At 38.3% G+C, this 19,512-nt stretch overlaps 2 protein-coding genes across 6 annotated transcripts in view; both read left to right on the plus strand.

Annotated features, from left to right (window-relative positions):
• Window positions 1-1,038: 1,038 nt before the first annotated feature.
• mfsd1l (major facilitator superfamily domain containing 1-like) lies at window positions 1,039-6,632 on the plus strand. The gene is made up of 13 exons (XM_079488137.1): window positions 1,039-1,346; window positions 1,560-1,660; window positions 1,804-1,925; window positions 2,101-2,156; window positions 2,256-2,399; window positions 2,573-2,731; window positions 2,824-2,939; window positions 3,105-3,205; window positions 3,286-3,397; window positions 3,608-3,745; window positions 4,365-4,504; window positions 5,335-5,446; window positions 5,979-6,632. The coding sequence occupies exons 1-13, from the start codon at window positions 1,325-1,327 to the stop codon at window positions 6,114-6,116; spliced, it is 1,461 nt and encodes a 486-aa protein (XP_079344263.1). The 5' UTR covers window positions 1,039-1,324; the 3' UTR covers window positions 6,117-6,632.
• A 441-nt stretch (window positions 6,633-7,073) lies between these two features.
• The window catches only part of LOC306912176 (myosin phosphatase Rho interacting protein), a 41,435-nt gene continuing 28,996 nt past the window's right edge, over window positions 7,074-19,512 (plus strand). For all 5 annotated transcript variants that reach the window (XM_079488098.1, XM_079488097.1, XM_079488096.1 and 2 more), the window contains exons 1-3: window positions 7,074-7,979; window positions 12,604-12,681; window positions 14,758-14,823. In XM_079488098.1, coding sequence (XP_079344224.1) covers window positions 7,848-7,979; window positions 12,604-12,681; window positions 14,758-14,823 — 276 coding nt within the window. In that variant the 5' untranslated portion in view covers window positions 7,074-7,847. The remainder of the gene's footprint in view (window positions 7,980-12,603; window positions 12,682-14,757; window positions 14,824-19,512) is intronic.

Below are 19,512 nucleotides of genomic sequence, written 5' to 3' on the forward strand. Positions count from 1 at the left end.
CAGGGGCCTTTGAATTCTTAAAGTCGCCATGAAAGAGAAGTTGCGATTGACTTCTTTCCGTATCGCGATGTATATCCGAGTGAAACGGCTTCTGAAATTAGAATTAAATGGACGGCGGGGCTTTCCCTTTTTGATTGGTGTGTTGTACGTTGGGCCTGGAGGGGAGGGCTAAATATGCTTGGCCATTGGACAGCCACTACAATCCTACCTCTTTTTTGCTTGCGTCATGTGGTGAAGTGTTGTTGTTGAGAGGGGGAGAGGAGTTTAAAGTTTACAACTGCAAATTAATTTTAATAATTGTGTTCACGGATAAATCATTTATAATAATACTGCAACACTGTGAAAAACACTTCGAATTTTCTTGTTTGATTTCATGGGGACTTTAATCATGTCCTTTTGGTTTATTTTGTCCACCTACAACAATCTTCTTATGTTTTATTTAGTTAATGTATTGAGACATGGTCAAAGGAAATGTTAAAACATACAACTCTGTATTTTATTTCATCTTCAGAAATGTAAAGTTACTGACTGTATGCCGAATATTAGAATTTTCTATGTTGATTTATTTGTTCATTTATTATTCTTATTTTTTATATGGTCATGGATGTCATTGTTTAATATTTTTTTATTTTGTTCTATTGTTTCCTTTTTATATATGTGGTGTATCCCCTGTATATTTCTGTTCAATATAAAAAAAACATTCTGTGTTAGAACTTCCGGGGTGGCCTTCCATCCCTTCAACACTCTTTTTTTTCCAGCTCGGCGCTAGTGACAGGATTGCCCAATCATCATCGTCATCATCATCATCATCATCATCATCATCAACATTAAATTCTTTTTATTTTTTATTAACAACAAAAATAATTATTTAGCTCAGTTTCTTTCTTGAATGAAGTAAAACAGGGTTTTTAACAGGCAAATTTACATTTGTGAACATAAAATTTTGCCATTAAAAGAATTAAATTAATTATATAAACCTGACTATGCTTGATTCTACTCTCATCATCATTAAATGCTTGCTGATTCAGCACAGATGATAACAACGTCACGTGCATCACATGACTTGATCACATGACTTTTATTTTGTAATGTAGTGTTCATGCTGAAGACGGTCGCTCGATAGCACACACACGCGGATCGACTCCTGCAGGAGATTGAATCCTTCATTATTTTCTTATGATTAATAGATCAGCAAATATCTGTGTTGATATTGCAAAAGCGGAACTGTGACAGAACTCCTCATTGCTGTCACATAAACAAAAGGAAATCACGCTTAGTTGTGTTGTTTGTATGACAGGACTGCAGAGTTTGATCCCGACTCGACATGGCCAAAGCAGCAGAACAAGGTAAAGTTTTTATACTACTATTTTTGTCCAGTTTGTGAATGTATTAGTCCCTTTAAATAAAAGGGTTCAGTTTGTAAACACAGGCAAGTGATTTAATGTTGCCTGTGACTACAAACCCGTAAACAATATGACTTTTGCATGTGAACTGTAATCTGATACAGATGATGGCTAACTTTTATTTGTGTCTGTGTTTGTTTGTTTGTTTATCTGCAGCCTACTACCGGTTTGTGGTCTTGTTTTTCAATTGCTTGCTGACATTTGGCTCTTATTTCTGCTTTGATATTCCCAGCGTCCTCCAGGATCAGTTTCAAGGGGTGAGATGCCACTCGCTGACCTCAATTGATTCATGATTTAATCATATAGCATTTCATTTATATAAAGATCTAAGATGAATAAAGCACATAAACTAAACTCATGGATGTGTATGTTTGCATTATCTGACTGTTATTTCGTGCAGAATTTGACATGTCCGAACGGGACGTTGAGTAACAGCACTGGTAATGACACGGGAGGGTGTGTGGAAGGTTTGGGAATGACGCCGCAGGAATATAATTTGCTTTACGCCATCTACGCCTGGACGTGAGACACACTCACTCACTCACTCACTCACTCACTCACTCACTCACTCACTCACTCACTCACTCACTCACTCACTCACTCACTCACTCACTCACTCAGAGCTGAATTTTTGAGTCTTTGACCTATGAACTCACCCTCCATGAACTTTAAACTGAGCTTCACTTTCTTCCCTCAGGAACGCTGTGGTGGTGATCATGGCTGGGTTCCTCATTGATAAACTGGGAAACCGTTGTACGTTTAAATTCCAAAATATGATACAAAGTTTCACTTCCTTCTGAATTTTGGAAATAAGCTTTTAGGTGTTTCAGAGTGTATTTTTCTCTCTTCTAGTTGGCGTGTTTCTCTTCTCATTCCTGACTGTATTGGGCTCGGCCATCTTTGCGTTGGGATCTCATTTTAAAGGCACAACGTACCTGCTGCCTCTCATGCTGACGGGACGACTTCTGTTCGGTTCTGGAAACGGATCCCTCACCAGTATGACAAAAGATAGTCACCTTTAACGCCATTGATAGTATGCAGATTTAACATCAGCTGTGTGGTTGTATCTTTAGCTTTAAAGTTTAGACTTAAAGGACAAGCATTTCAGTCTTTCTAAAGAAACTGCAGAAACACACTGGTGAAAAGGTGACATTGATATTTTGTGTTAGTTGTGCAGAACCGCATCACGGCATTCTGGTTCCGCGGGAAGGAGCTGGCGCTGGCGTTTGGACTAACTCTGGCGTTTTCACGCTTGGGTTCCGTTCTGAACTTTTTCTTCACTCAAAGATTCGAGTCTCAGTATGGCATGCAATGGACGTTGTGGGGGGGTGAGAAAACACGAGCGCACACATACACACACACCTGATCTGAAGCTGTGGAAATGTTGGAGAGAGTTGACATTCATGTTCTCCGTGTTCAGGCACGTTTTTGTGTGTTCTTGGCTTCCTGTCGGCGGTGACGGTCAGTGTTTTGGATAAGATGGGCATGAAGCAGCTGGGGCTGGATGGAGTGATTCAGGAGGAGTCACGTAAAGTGGTGAGAGAGAACGAGAAAATATGAGAAACTGTGTTTTTTGAATTGCATGGTACCCTTACTTTTTCTGCAGTATGCAAGGGAGCAATGCAGTGAAGTTCCTCAAACGCTCTGGTTCGGGCTACTAGGGTTACTGCAAATTCATATTGTGTTTGTTTTTGTGTGTAGAGAGTTCAGGATGTGAAGCGTCTCTCTCTCAGATACTGGGTTCTGGTTCTAACCATCATGTTTTTTTATAATGGGATCTTTCCCTTCATCGCTGATGCCAGGTACAGTAACGCGTCACATCATGAGCTTTATAAATGGGTTTGTAATGTATTAGCTTTAAATGTGATTGTGTGTGTTTCAGTAAGTTTATCCAGGATAAATACAGCGGGTACAGTCAGAAGGAAGCGGCGTACATCGCGGGTGCTGTGTATGACAGTTCTCTGGTCCTCTCTGCTGCTGTGGGAATTCTTATTGTGAGTTTAACCAGACAAATACACAGATTGTATTGAATTTCTGTCATTTATTGTAGTACTTATACCATATATAATACCATATGTGGAGAATATGTATATAGTAACCAATACCATAGTAGATTTAAATTAGCATTGTATAACCACATACTATGGCTAAAGGTATTTTAAGGGTCTTTTCAATGATTTGTTGTTGTTTGGTGTGTAATGCAGGATTATGTGGGACTGCGTGGAGTGTTCGCAGTGTTGTGTGCTGTCATGACTGTGCCAGTGTTTGGACTACTGGCCTTCACTTTTGTCCCTCCTCTTGTATCAACCATCTGGCTGGGCATAACTTATTCATTTGCTGCTGTGAGTAACACACACACACACGTCAGATTTCCGTGAAAGTCCATAGGCGTAATTAATTTTATACAGTAAAAACTGTATATTTTATCCTCTAACCCAACCCCTAAACCTAAAGCACATAGAACACTTTTTGCATTTTTAGAAAAAATATCGTTCTGTACAATTTATAAGCATTTTTTCCCCAATGTGCACCTCAATTTTGGTCCCCACGAGTTGGTGTGCATTCAGGTTTAGGTCCCCACCGGGATATTATAACAAGGCGACACGCACACACACACACACACACACATTTCATATTAATTTGCATGTATTGTGCAAACGAAGAGTTTGGTTCAAAATTTTGATACATTTGTTTTAAAAAAATTCAATAATCATGTTTTTTATTGTGCGTTCCAATTAATATCAATCAAACTGCAGTAAACTAACACAATAAAAACATGGTAACATAATAAGAAAACCATAATTTTTATCTAATTTTAGAACCAAACTCTTCAAATGTACATTTAAATGTAAAGTTTGAATGATACATTAAATAAGATCTTGATTACCAAGTAACATCTCTCCAAACATACATGTTTGTTGCAAAGAGGGCATGTACTCAATTTGACTCATGTTTTTGTAGGCGAGTATGTGGCCCTCTATTCCTCTGGTCGTGCCTCAGGCCACACTGGGCACAGCGATGGGACTGGCCACATCAATACAGATGGTTGGCATTGGTATTTCTAACCTGGTGGTGGGACAGATTCTGGGAACCAAGTCCAGGTGACGTTTATTCAACACACATTCAATTTCAAATTGTTAAAATTTCTCATGGTATAGCAAAATATGCCGTGGTATTTATTTATTTATTTATTTGCTTTTTACATCACATGAAAATACCATGGTATATGAATACTGTATGAAAACCTAAGAAGCTCCCTGACATTATTAACTCACATTCTGAAAATGCAATTTCGGAAAAACATTATGCATGTTTTTTTTGTTCTCGTGTACTTTTTCATTCTCATAAACCATTTAAAATTTGTACAAATGCTGAAAATGTTACATTATAAATGTAGATTTATCAGTGATAATTTAAGTTGAAAGTAGGAATCAAAAGAAGTCAGTAGAAGAGGAAATTGTCCCTAAAATATGCTTCAAGTATTATTATTAGGGAAAGCTAATTTTAGCAATTCTTTTTTAATAACTAATGCCCCGTTTCACAGACAAAGCTTAAGCCTATTCACAGACTAAAATGAAAGTTTCAGCTTTCTTAACTGAAAATAAATTACCCCGACAATGTCATTGCCATTGTTTTATCTCAAGTAACCAGTAAAGTTTTATCCAAGGCATTTTAATAAAAGCAATTTACATATCTATTTAACTAAGCCATAGTCCTGGCTTAAGCTAAGCCTTGTCATTGAAATGTTTATCTTGGAGATGCCAAATGTACCCCTAATTCTAAAACTACAAATTTTCTTATTCCTGCTACTTTGCCCCTGTACCACTGTACCACCACCGTACCTTTTTGTAAGAGTGATTGACAAATGTTACCAACAGAACTGATGACGGTGTGTTTTATATGCTGTGAAACTGACTGTGTGTGTGTGCAGTGATGTTAAGATCCCACTGTGGAGATGGCAATATATGATGATATTTATGCTGGTCAACACAGTCAGCTGCATCATCACCTCTATCATACTCAACATCATCGACTACAGACAGGTAAGATCCACATCCACCCACAATCAGCACTTCTCTCTGAATTACTCATGATTGATGGGTTACCATAGCAACTGTATGAGCCGACCAGAAGTGTGAATAGTTCGTTAGAACATTCAGCAAGAAGCAGGACGAAATGTGTGACTCTTTACATTGGGATAATATGACACATCATTTCACTCGACCTTGAATTGAGTCTTTACAGGATTTTCTCAGAGCCTAAAAAACTTGATTCACTTCTTGTTATTTTTAACATTAACAAATTAAAATAACCAGCTCTTTGAACTCTTGAATGAACTGTGAGTTTTCAGTCAACAGCACTTTCCAATTGCGGAGGTTACCTTTGACTTTGGGTGAATTTGAAATGAAAATTTGACCAGATATACTTTTTTAGTACAGAATTATTGTGATTTGTAAAGCGATAGAAAACATTAATGTTTTCGGAATCTTTAGCAAAATGTAATAACTGTCTCATTCTGGGAACGAAATGTGACACAGTTTTATGCAATTATTAATGGAAACACTCTGTTTATAGGGGAGCACTCTCAATAAGACCACTAAGAGGTCATCAGCTCCAAGCTCTGTGTCTCAGACCGAAAGAGAACCACTGGTGAATGAGGAGAGAGAGGACAACGAAGAGATAACCGACTCGCCCTCCATCAACAGAACCTGAAGGAAATGTGCTCCTCTATACTCTGGGACATTACAGCATGACTAAAGGGAAAATTTACATTTGTTCTCAAAAGAGTGTCATATGATGTTCAGCATTAACACTAACATTAACACACAGTACAGAATTCACATACGCATTCAGTTCAGAACGCTCCTTAAACTTCTGACCGGCAGTATTTAAAATGTTATAGTTGTATAATAAATTAGATATAACATGTTATAGGGTAATATTGTACATTTTCTGTAGTGGAATTTCTTAATCTATGCTATTCATTTAGGATGATGTTACGATAAATAAATAAATAACGGTTATTTTAATAATTATGTGAAGCCATTTTACAAACATCAGGAATTTTTTTAACATGAACATGGGACAGATTATAAGGCCTTTTAATTTTGTGTGACCTTGTATTTACAGCTACATTTTGCACCCATTTGTTTCTTTAGCAAAACAAAAATAAAGTTTCGTACTACAATTATATTTTAAAGTGTCATGTCATTGCACGATTACGAATGCAAAAATAACGTTTATATATCATTATATACCTTAAGTATATAAATAATATTTTTATACATGTTTAACGTTCATAAACAAAATGAAGTAAGCTGTCCAGTGTTTACGTCACACAGCCTGTCGGGGGCGCTGGCGAGCCGCTCAGGTGGTATTGGTCGTTATCTGGGGGCGTTACAAGGACAGTCATCCACGATTACAAGTACAAATCACGACTTTATTTTTAAAAACGAAATAAAAGCTACTTAGATTTAATTAAAAATATTTAACGCCAACTTGAAGTCTGAATAACTTCTGCTTACACCGTGCACAGTCCACCTACCATGAAACTTCCCCAAAAACATCTGTGTTCAGATTGGATACACAGTACTCCAGCTACGGCCAGTGGGCGTGTTCCTTCGCCTCATTGGCTGACACGCATGTCCGTCAATCCGCGCCCGCCTCTTCATTCCTCCGTGTGTGAGTGGACTACTGTGTGTGTGGGGAGAGCAGCCGGACCCGTGAGATCAGCTGTGACCGTGGGAAACGGACCCACCGAATCCATTCGGACCTGCAACAAGCCGCATTTGGACCGGAAACTCTTGAAACCCCCCTCATCCAACCGCATGATGGAGTTTGATGATACTTGTCCACACGCGTCGCGAAAAGCTTCATCGGACGCTGTGAGCTAGTGGAAAGTAAACGCGTCCACGTCCGCTTCGTGTGTTTTCACAAGTTTGTCATATCGTTATCAACTCGCGCTGCAACGCATCGGCGCGCGTCCGTATGCCTGCGGGGACGCGCGTGTTTGTCGAGAACGCGGAAGGGTCCCGAACTGAAACCCCCTCAGAAATCAATCCGGGAGTGCTCGGACCGACAGTCGTGAACAAAAAACGAGGATGGACACCGTGGGTCGGGCTGGTATTTACACTGGAGTTGCGCAATGTTTTATCTGCAAACATCATAACGTAACATCTCAATAAACAACTGGAAGAGAGTGTGAGCACTTTTGGGCTAAATGATTATTATTTCTATTCTTTGACTATTTTGTATTAGTACCCTCACCGCGGGTCGTGTCAGGTGATTATCGCGCATGAATAAATGATGACTGTAGTTAGTTTGCGATGAGGCGGCGCGAGCGAATGACTGCAGCGCGCGCGAGGACTCTCCGATGGAATTATTGCGCAGTTTTTAAAATAACGGAAAACCCGATCACGGACTGAAGCTCGGACCCACGCACTCATGGCACAGAGTTCGGTCGCGAGAGAAAACCCCTGTAGAAAATTCCAGGCCAATATTTTCAACAAGAGTAAATGTCAAAACTGCTTTAAAGCTCGAGACGCGCACCTGCTGAGCGATGAAGACTTCACACAGGTAACACGCATACCTGCAAACAAACATGACCTCATACTAACACATAATACTCAAGCTCTGTGTGGGAACTGTCAAATACCTCAAATACCTTAATCTGTCATTCCACTGTGGCGTTGCGATCGTTCACTATGTCTTACGACTTTAAGGGCGTGATGACATTTTTGTTTTAAAACGAAATTAGATTTTTTCTTGTGGTTTGAATTTGTGTTGTTGTGTTGGTTTGATCTGGTAACTTTGGTTAGATTGTGTCTCCCATGACAGATTTTTTTCTCGATCATTTTGCATAAAAGTTTTAGCTAAATAATAGACTAGTAATTATTATTATTATTAATGAATGTTGTTGTGTCACCCGATGCATTAGATACACAAGTCACCCGTCACAAGATACTTAATGTGATGGTTAGAAATGAACCTATGGTTTTGGGGAGTATGGTTTTGATTCCACAGATAGAAGAACCAACTTTGACTGAGTGGTGCCATTAATGACATTCCACATCTGAAGAACCTTTCTGTTCCTCAGTTGAATCTTTGTTGAGGAAAACTAATATTTAGATTCTTTCGATTATGTAAAAAAGAAATGGTTATTTTAAAGGCCTTTGAATAAATTTCTTTTCAGGGAGCCAAAACAGTCTAAAAGGTTAAATATTTAAATCCTGGGAAGATTGATTAATGAGCTATAACATTGGTTCTCAAACGTTTTTGTTGTAAGGCCCCCTTTGTGTGCAGTGCATCACTTTGCGCTCCCCCCCAAAAAAAACGTATAACATAAACATTTTAATTAAACCAAAAACATAGTTAGTTATACAATTATTTTGGTTGGTGGGTTTGATTGCATAAAATGTATGATACATTTCTATATTTCATTAAGTGCTTCAAAATCTGTGGCCCCCCTGGATCCATCTTGCGGCCCCCAATTTGAGAACCACTGAGCTATAACCTTAAACACATCTGAGCGAAAGTAAACCTTTAGTAAGAAAACAGTTCATTTAAATATAGGGTATAATGCAATGTCATGCATTCTGATTTCTTTACACTGTTAAACGTGCTGGCTTCTAGGGCTGGGCAAAGAAATCATAAATCGATTAATCGTCTTTTAAAATGCTGTTAATTTGATTTCCATTCTCAAAAGCTGTGAATTCTTTTTTTTCTTTCATATTTCCGCAAGCACTGAACATTCATTAACGTGAATTATATGTTATTTATTTTTACAACGGGCGGATGTTACAACAGGGAGCGTATCATTCATTCATTGCTTATTTAACATGGCGGATGCAGGTGTTTCATAAAATTTACCATCACCTTCACATAAAAAACAGCAGTTCATATGTTTGCAGCCCCTCTTTACTGCTACTTTTGTGAAATTTTGTTGTTTACACTGTATAGTAAAAAAATTTATGCGACTGTTCTGTTTCAATATACCCAAGTTTAATATACATGTTTGTGGCTCTTCATTTCATTTTTTTATTTAGCACTGTTCAACTGATGATCTTTTTTTAGAAATATCTATTGAATTATCGGCCGATAATTTATCGTGCATCCCTAAATCCGACAGATATAAATGGTCATTTTACCATTATCGATATCGGCTGATAATAAAATTTAGGCCGATATATTATAGCCGATAAATCATAAATAATTTCCTCTTTTTAAACTTCAGCTGCACTCTGCTCCCAGTACAAGTACAGTTCTGTCTTTCTGTCATGATCCTTCCCTTACTGCTATTAGCAAAACATTGTTGATGTAGGTACAGTATCTATGAATGTGAAAGTATAGGAACAAAATCATATTGTTTGAATAAAACTGCTGTTTGAATGCTTTCAGTCTTGAGACCTGTTAGACTTGTGGCTATTAAGAAAAAAATTCTGGGTTGCTCGGGAAGAACAAATGTTTTTATATAAAAGCAGTGGTCCACTTTTTGCCCAGCAGCAGAATTGATACCCAGCCCTACTGGCTTCTTATGCCTAACATAGTCAACTTGTTTAGAAACGAGTTGGATATATGACTTAATATTTCTGTACTTGATACACTCCCCCAGCACTTTTATAATTCTATTCCTTTTATTGGCCATTCTCCCGGAAAAGCACGGCAAGGTGAAAGAAAGAGCCCACCCACGAGCTAACCAACAAGCGAGACCTGCTTACCATCAAGATTATCTGCGCTGCATTAAGATAGGCGGTGCAGCTCGTTACTCTTGCCATAGTGAAGTTTAGGTGTCTGTATGTTCACGGCATTTCAGTGATGGATGTTATATAAACGTTGGATAAACGCTGCATTTGGAGATTGATTGAAACTGATTGATGGCGCGGCTCCAGTGCTAAAATATGCCGGACATGAACTGCACGCGGTTAGTCAAAATAAGTCATATGTCCGTGTTTTGTTGGCAACGGTGTGTATGTAATCGCGAAGCGATTAATGTGAGGATGTGTTGCTTGCTCGTGCTGTAGTTCCATCCCACTCTCTCCACTAGTCCCACCTCTAGCAGCTCATGTTTTTCCGGAAATAATCATACAGCTTTATCTCTCCTTTATAAATTTGATCAAACTAAATACTCTTCAAAGAAACTAGGTATGCAATACTACTGTATATGCACTCAAGATTAATATGAGATTGGCAGAAACTGCCTTTGATAAGCGATCTTTAAAGCACATGTGCTATATTGTATGTGTGCTGATTGTGTTTTTTTGCGGTGTTGTTTTAGGCGGTGTTAAGTGGTTAAAGGTCTGGCCTGATAAAAGGCTGCAGGTTCAATTGCAGATTGAGAGACTCTTTACTTTAGGAGGACTGTAACCCTGTCTATAGTTTCTTCTAAATGACTCATTTGTTGAGGCGTTCGGTGTGGTTTCACAAGATATATTAGGCTGCGAATAGACCCAAGATTCCTCTCGTGTAATAATGGATCTATTTCGGACCCTGATTCCAGCAGCAGAACTGTTTTACTGTAAGGCCTCCCGCATACGCGGGGGTTTCCAGAACAGTCCCGCTGTATCCTCACAAATTACCGCAGCTGGGTCTCCAGTTTATTAAAGACGTGATGTGGCCTCAGTTTGCCGGTCGTCTGTCTGTATTGTTTGAATGGTTATCAAAAGAAGAATAGCAGAATAGTGGATGTGTGTGTAGAAGTGAGTGATTATGTCTTTGTATGAAAGTCTCTGCGGACGACAGCAGGTAGGTGATTATGGGGGATATGAAATGAGAAGCGAGACCAGCAGGTCAAAAAGAGACGCATGATTATATGGTGAGATTATGAGTGCCTCATTTTACAGTTAAACTGTGAAATTAAAATGATGACGCAAAGCTCTCTGGTTCATCTGACGGAAGTAATTTTACTAGTACAGAGTGACAAATTTTAATTAGCATTAATAGTGCTAGTAACTCACATGAACAAACCTATTACCCCTAAGTAGTAAACTTTGAGCATATCACAGGCCCCATATGATTCATGGTGCAGATATGATCCTATCATGAGATTCTTCACAAAGGTTGTTGTTTTTAGTCTACAGTTTTTGTGTTTTTAGATGTGCATAAGAAACAACTTAGAAATACTTTGGCAATTGTGTTAGACTTGAATTCACACTTATCTGATGAATAGAGGCAAACACGGACATTCTAATTTACAACAAGTGCATTTGACGGCGTTTGTTGCCGCTCGTCGGTTCAGTGTGAATTAGCCTTTAGACGTCAAAACACCTTTCACGAACTGTTCATTCCACACATATTCATGTCCACGCTATTATAATTCATAAACATGCAGAGTAAGACTGTCAGAGCTCGGTTCTGCTGTTATGAGGCTGTAAAAATAACAAAACAGAGTTTAACTATTGAAGAGGGAAATCTGGCCTACATTACTCCATCTTTCTCTCTTTCATCATCATCAGAGCCGTAGAGAGACAGTGATTTCCCAGAGCACAATCTTTCCCATTAGCAGAAGTTCAGGAGAAACTAGACTTGCATTTCTTGATGAAATCCCACTGCTTATATGGTCGCAAAAGAATAGCGTTAAAGTTTTAGGGATGCTTCGATGAATGTGATGCTATTTGTTACCCAAATGTTACGATGATATCATTCCCTTCACCATGCCACCAAATGTGCAATCAGAGATTAGATGATCTCGACATGAACTTTTTCTCGTCAGATTTCTTCTGTCGACTACAGCATCTGAGCTGTGCTGTCCAGATTTCATTTAAGTTGAATCTTTAATTGAATCTGGTACCTAGAGTAAGTCTCCTCCTGCTCTTTGAGCTCAACCGCTGAGCAATAACGTTCCTCTAAGGTTGTTTTGCTTGCATACATGATTCAGTTTTTCTAATATAACAAATCCATTCTTCTGGAGTCACTTGAGGGTCACATGGATTGGCAGGGCCCCAGCTAACTTTTGTTTGATGTTCAAATACTTTCACAGATGAACACAACTTCTGTTTGCCCATAGTACAGATTATTTCAAAGTTTTAAAGGAACAAATATAGAATACTTTCTGGTTTGCATCACCTGGCAGCTTTTTACCGTGGTAGCTTTTTGTGGATTACTCATCAGATGGTCAGTGAATGGACTGTGTGTTGTCCTGTAGAAGTTGGTCACTTGTCGTGAATTTTAATTGTTTTAACGCTGTGGTTGTTCTGTCTTTCAGGCTAAACCCATCTATGGAGGATGGCTGCTCTTGGCACCCGAGGGAACAAACTTTGACAATCCTCTCCACCGATCACGGGTTTGTACCTCTCGTTGGCTCCAAGAGTCTCATGTTGAAAACAAAAGACCCTCGACTGAATGCGTATGAGAGTGCAATGCTGCACTTTTGACTTACAGATTCAAAAACTATTTTTATGCATTCTAGAAGTTTGTGAGTCCCTAAGTCAACATTCTCTTCCCACAAGTATTACATTCAATACAAACAGTGTGTATTTGTGTGTGTGTATCAGTAGAGAAACATGATGTTTGAGTCTTGGCCCTCTGTGCACGCACAACCCCCACCCAACACACACACTTACCACAGTACGGTATTTGACCTTACTGTGCTTTCCTATAGAAGTGAGAATACATCATTATACCATCACACTTACCACATGATACATTTACAATACTACTCAAGACTTGAAAGGCAACAAGCCGAAGACAGTTAACACCAAAATAACACGCAATACAAATACAAATCATTATTACACACATGCATTATGATCGACGTGCCGTGTGTATGTGCTTTTAAGCGGAATAATGGACAACATGACAGACACTGCCTCCCAGTCTGATCATAAAACCAACAAAGACTAACGTACACAATGCCAGTATAAAAAGTGACACCTCATGAGAGCACTCTCAGCAAACAAAACTGGTGCTACACTAGCAGACAGTAAACAGAGATTTGCCTGCGAATAAACTATGATTATAATAAATCTTAATATTAAACTGGTAACATTACAGTGAACTAAACGTATGAAACTAACCCTTGTGAATTTACCATTAAAATCACTCGTGTCAAATAAAGCTAGTCTCAAGCAGTATAAACAAATGTCCACATCAGCAACCAGAAAGAATTGAGGCACGGCGGCCCTATAAATCATAAATAACTTACAATTTGATGATCAAATTATTTGATAACAAAGCTAAATAGATAACAACGTTTTCTGCATTTATTCTTCTTTTGTAGTTTTTTGGCAGTTGGTGAACCAACTTCGTGTGCTTCTTCCGCTTTACGAGACTGTTGGTAAACAACAACCCAAATGGCAGAAAGTTAGCAAATAACAAAGCTCCCATTTAGAAAAATGATATGATTGGTCAGTTTTACTGTCACTCAAAATGAATCTCTCTGATTGACTGTCTACGAGAAGGCGCCCCAACCCTGTGCAAGCACACGTTTGACTTCTTGCAGCATGCGCAGGCTGCGAAGAAAGGTCCGTGATCTTGAATTTCTCTTGTGAGACTTTAAAATCTCACGTGACTAGAGTCTGCATCGATCCAGGATCTAATAGGGAAAATCGGCCGACTTTTATTGAAAAAAGTATTTTAACGTTTTTAAATATAATTTATTACGATAGTTTAGGTGCCCTGAGGGTTCGCTACTGGTGTATATGTCTGCTTCTTATGGGGAAAGAAGTCCAGATTGTGTGTGTGTGTGTGTGTGTGCGCGCGTGTGTGTCTGTGTGTGTGTGTGTGTGTGTGTGTGAGGGGGCAGCGGAGTCGCTGACTCATTCTCGGTCAGTCTAGCTGAGTTTGTGAGAAACATCAGCGGCGAGAGTATGTGGGATGGGAAACATTTCTACAACGAACAGGGAAATGAAAAGACTACAAAAACAACCCACAATTACACATTAAACACACCATGAAATTATCATGTCACAGCCATGAACAATGATTTGCTAGCTGCTAGTTGTATGGGTGTGAGAGAGTTTAGGAGAGTATTCCTTTGGCCAAAAATCTGTCAAGTGCAGGATGAGTCATCAGTGCTTTTGCTTCAATTTCTTGGAACAGAAAGTCTGAAAAGTTTAAATGTGTATATTTGCTGAAAGTATATTTTGTTGTGTTTAGCAGTATACTGGTATATAAATGTTCTCGAGCTAACAGACATGCACTAAAACCACAAAACTACTTTTGAGTCATTTTAATGTGGTGTGTAGTTGTCAACCAAAGCAGCAAATACATTATTCAGGGTGGGCAATGTAATGCCAGAATACTACAGTACAATATTTTAAAATAAAACATATTTGCTAACCAAGAAAGTGTTTTGTACGAGATTAGGAACGATGGCGTCACATTTCACTCATGCAGTACTGATTTTCTTTCTTTGCAGAAATGGCAGAGACGCTTTTTCCTTCTGTATGAGCATGGACTCCTGCGTTACGCACTGGATGACATGGTAAGTGTGTCTGAGCTTCTGCTCTCGCATAGTTTAGAGTTTTTTACTCAGTTGAAAGTTAGCCAGGACTGCCACTGTGTCACCTTCAGAAACACAACAGGTGCATGACGTGACTTCTCACACACTTCTCACTTGCTTTTATCATATATGTGTGTGTGTGTGTGTGTGTGTGTGTGTGTGTGTTGTCATGTCTGTGGGCGGCACTGTATTGACAGGCCTTCAGGATGTTTATTCTAGTGCTTGACTCTTATATTGTGTATATACAGTATTCATGCATATTAGGGATGTATACAGTGCACAAACCTGATATGATTCTGGGTTTCTGGAATGAGATGCAACTCTGCTAGCTGTTTGATTGACATTAAAGTTTCTCTGTTAGGAAAAATGACTTGCATACATTTTAAGATATATGACCAATGTTGTCAAAAGGTTGTCATTTCTATTTTCCTTCATATTTAGTGGTTGCGTAGTTGACTAGATGCTCGTCTCTGCTTCTGTGTGTTCGTTGTCTCTCTTTCATCTTAATAATAGAGCGATGGGTTGATGAAAAACAGCATAAAGGATAAAACACTGTTGGGATTCATCTGCATTCATGCGTGTTAGTGATTGTTATTAAGTGCCTCTTCAGCCCACACGTGACCGTGAGTCCTTTTGTGTGTGTTTGTGTGTTGGTTTACATAAACAATACTGTGTGTGTGTGTAGTTTGAAATGACTGGAACATGAGGTCCATCTTTACTGCATAGAGGAAACCAGGCAAGATCCGACCCGACTCGTCTGATGATGTTGTGTGCTAGTGTGTGGGTGAAGCAGTTTTACATCCGATCAGCTACCCACAATCCATCTGTGTCCTCTACCCTCGTAGGAGTGGAGAGAAATGTACATACTGCTCCGATTCTCCTCTTTCTGTAGAAATGCATACAAAACACGCAGAGAGCAAAGTCTTATTTGACAAGGGAGCGGTGAGGTAGATATGGTGGTTTATTAAAATACTTCGCGATTTTACATGCATGTATTTTCCACACGGAATATTATTTGTAACTCGTGCAACAAAGACAGTTTGTGGATGAATCTCATTGGTTAACTCCACAATATTTAACCCCACAATATAAAGAAAAAACATATAGATTTGTTTCATTCATAAGCACAACCATCTAGTTTAGTCTGCTGTAATATGACAAAATGTTATAATCATTTTCGTTATGCAAAGAAGATAAGTTACTAGAATGGGTATGTTATTTAAAAAAAGACAGACATACACTTGAAAAGCTTCTCTAATGCATGTGATTTTGAAGTGTGTCAGCAGGGTTTTCATTGTGCTGGTCCCATCAGAAACAGGTGCTTATGAGAGATGAAGATGTCTGCTTTTGACTGAACGCTCTCTGTAAATGTAAATACATTCTGAGCAACACACAGTATTTATAGATACACTGCATTGTGTCATGTTTCCATGACAACTGATCGAATCCTACAGTCTTTTGGGTCATACTCTATGAGAAAGAAATAAGTATTTATATACATTTATACATTACATTATATACATTTAGTCATTTAGTTAGAGGTTTTTTTATCCAAAGTGACTTACAAAGAGGTAAATAAATAAAGTAGAAGCAATTGGAACAACAAATGAACATTACATTACATTGCAGTATTCAATCCCGTGTCTTTACGGGATGTGTGTGCGTACGCACAGATTCCTGAAAACCACTGGCAGTGTGAATGAACAAAATCTTAACGATCCCAGGAACAATTCCTGGACACATTTTCCATGTATTTTCCAGGATCTCGGTGTGAAAAGGGCTTTAGTTAAGGCACCTTGACCATGCAAAACTGTATTGACATTAAAATTAATAAGGATTAATAGATTCTTAAAAACTACATTGCTCAATGTTAGCAAGTTAATTTACTAAAGTTATCAAACTACAGGAACATTTAAGGTCATCATTGGATATCAGACAATGGCATAGTTATTTTATCAATATTTCAATAAATAATATAAACGTTTTAATTTAAGGGCCCTATATTTATGAATATTAGATTTAGGTAATGTGTGTATATGTTGGTGTTCTTCTAAGAGTTTACAAAATAAATCTAGCAGAATTTAGGCATATTTATTTTGGCATATTTAACATTAACAGTTTTTCTCTACCTGGAAAACATGCATAAATGACAAAAATAAATTTTAAATTCATAGAATCATTTCATGGAAAACTTAATTCTTAATGTCCTGTGACATATCTGTTCAACTGTTTGCTGATGCATTTCTGAGAAACAGAAATGTGGCAGCCAGATTTGATCCTTCAGGATGGAATCAGATATTGTATTTCTCCGCTCAAACTTAGATCGACAAACACATTTTTAGTTATGCAAAGTAAAAATGTGTATATATTATTAAAATGTGTATTGACACATTTACTGTTAGTGAACATTGTGACGTGTTTTTGTGGGCGGAGCTTAGGTGGACTGACTGCATTACTAATGCTATGTAGCACATTTTGTTGGTTTGCTTTTTGACAACGACTAGAAAAAAATTTAACATGTAAGGTCACTCACTGTCTAGGATCGCAATTGTTTTGGAACCTGGCCGACCTGTACGTGCTCACTCAATGGATCCAGGAACGAACTGACAGCATTACCTCCAGTTAAATGGGCTGACATCTATTCAGATATCTATACTTCACCTACCAGACAGAGAAACCAAGTGTGTTTAGTAAAGATAAACTGAGAGCGTATACATCTATAGATGCCTGTGTGGCAAAAGTTAGCAAATACATTTACTTGAACACAAACCTGACACATAACCTTCTCACTGTTCCCTCTCCCTGTATACTAATGTACTTGTGGCAACTAAAGAAGAGATGACAAACAGTTTCCTTTGATTAGTTTCTGACCAATAGTTAGTGAAAAAAGTAAAAGGGACCTCTGCATTTAACCCATCCAGAGAGTAGTGAACACACGCACAGTTGTATAACTAACAAAGTTAGCTAGCATACCCTATGCCAGGGGTCAGCAAGTAAGTTTAGCATCGGGCCAAAAAAAGATTTCGCTGGTAGATGGTGGCCAGGAACATAGTCAAAGGACAATTTAAGAAATGAATTGATGGAAAATGCAACTAGAATAGACTACTTTTATAATTATATATTTATACATTTACATTTGGTCATTTAGCAGACGCTTTTATCCAAAGTGACTTACAGAGAGTTCAGCGAGCAATAAGCGATATGTCATACAGGAGCAATAATACAATAGGTGGTAATACAGAGTTACTAGTTTCAACAAAAAACTGAAAAATACCTGTTGAGAGAAAGGGTCAGTTTTTTTAGTTTTCTTCCTTTGTCTGGTAAGAATTCACAGAAGAGAAGTTTTAAGTAGTTTTTTTTAATGTTGTTATATAGAATTACATAATAATTATATAATTATTTAACGTCTTCTAATTTCTATACTCTTGTACCAAACTGCAGTTTTTTGGCCTGCGACTATGCTATTAAGTCGTGTGCAGAGTGATGTTAACATTTAAGCTAGCTAGATACTGAGAGAAAATGGCACCATCTAAGAGTCTAAAGAGGATTGTTGACAGCGAAAATAGGGCATTTTACAAAGAGGAATGGAAAGACAACTATACATCCTACCTAGTTTTGTGTATGCAAAGCCGGTGTGTCTTATCTCCAACAAAGTTTTCGCTGTTTGCAAAGAATAAAATATTAGACGGTACCACGAGAAAGTGTTTGTGCTGAGGCCCCGCGTTATAAGCAAACATTTCAATGCTTCACTGTTAGCTTTTCCATACCCTGTATTTCATGAAGGCTATTTTAGAAGTGTGTCTCGCGATCGACGGACTCCATTGAATATCTTTAAGAACTTTTCAAATTAAAAGCTCTCAATAATTTATTTTTAATAAACATTTCTGCAAAAACGTTCTCGTACTTTTATTTTGAAGGCAAATTCAATTTAGACGTGATTGTGACAGATCTATTTCAGAACCAGCTGCGTGCAAAATAATCAATATAATAGGGCAGTGGTTGCCGACCACTGCCCTATGCGTTCAAGTGTTCACGCTACGTGAAAAGTAACCTTGTTCCCCAGTTTCTAATTTGGGCTACATGAAATATTTTAAGACACATACCCAAATCATAATCCACACCAACTAAAGACAGTCATTTTTAATCTTTAGTATTATGAAGTGAAACGCTAGCATTTTTAATGATCGTTTCTGTTCACCGTTACTTTGACCGTAAAGGGGTTTATAGGTGGTACTTTAATGTCATGCATTCTTTAAATCGTTTTATTGCACCAGCACACATGGTCGTTGTAATTTGTATTATATCTGTGTAATGTGTACAGAGCCGAGCAAAATAACTAGTTAATGCAGTTGACTCATACATGTCTCTCGACCGTACTCCCGCCCACCAGCTCTCCTGTCAAACACTGCTGTCTACATAAGCACCTCGCTTAGTTTCAGAGCAGCAATAGTTTCATTTAATAGCACCGTGATAACTGATGTTTAGTTTCAGATTCAGAAGCCATTTTAATTTATTTTCAAAAAAACATTCCATGATGACCCTGAAGACCCTTGATAAGATTCACTTCTCGCTACTGTTCTGACTCCCCTCACTTCCCTGCATGCTCTCCGCCTCCGCTGGACTTCATCCACTTAGAGAGAAAGAAAAAAAAAAGACAGAGGGAAAGAGAGA

Source organism: Barbatula barbatula (assembly GCF_947034865.1).
Source record: "Barbatula barbatula genome assembly, chromosome: 23".
NCBI lineage: Eukaryota > Metazoa > Chordata > Actinopteri > Cypriniformes > Nemacheilidae > Barbatula > Barbatula barbatula.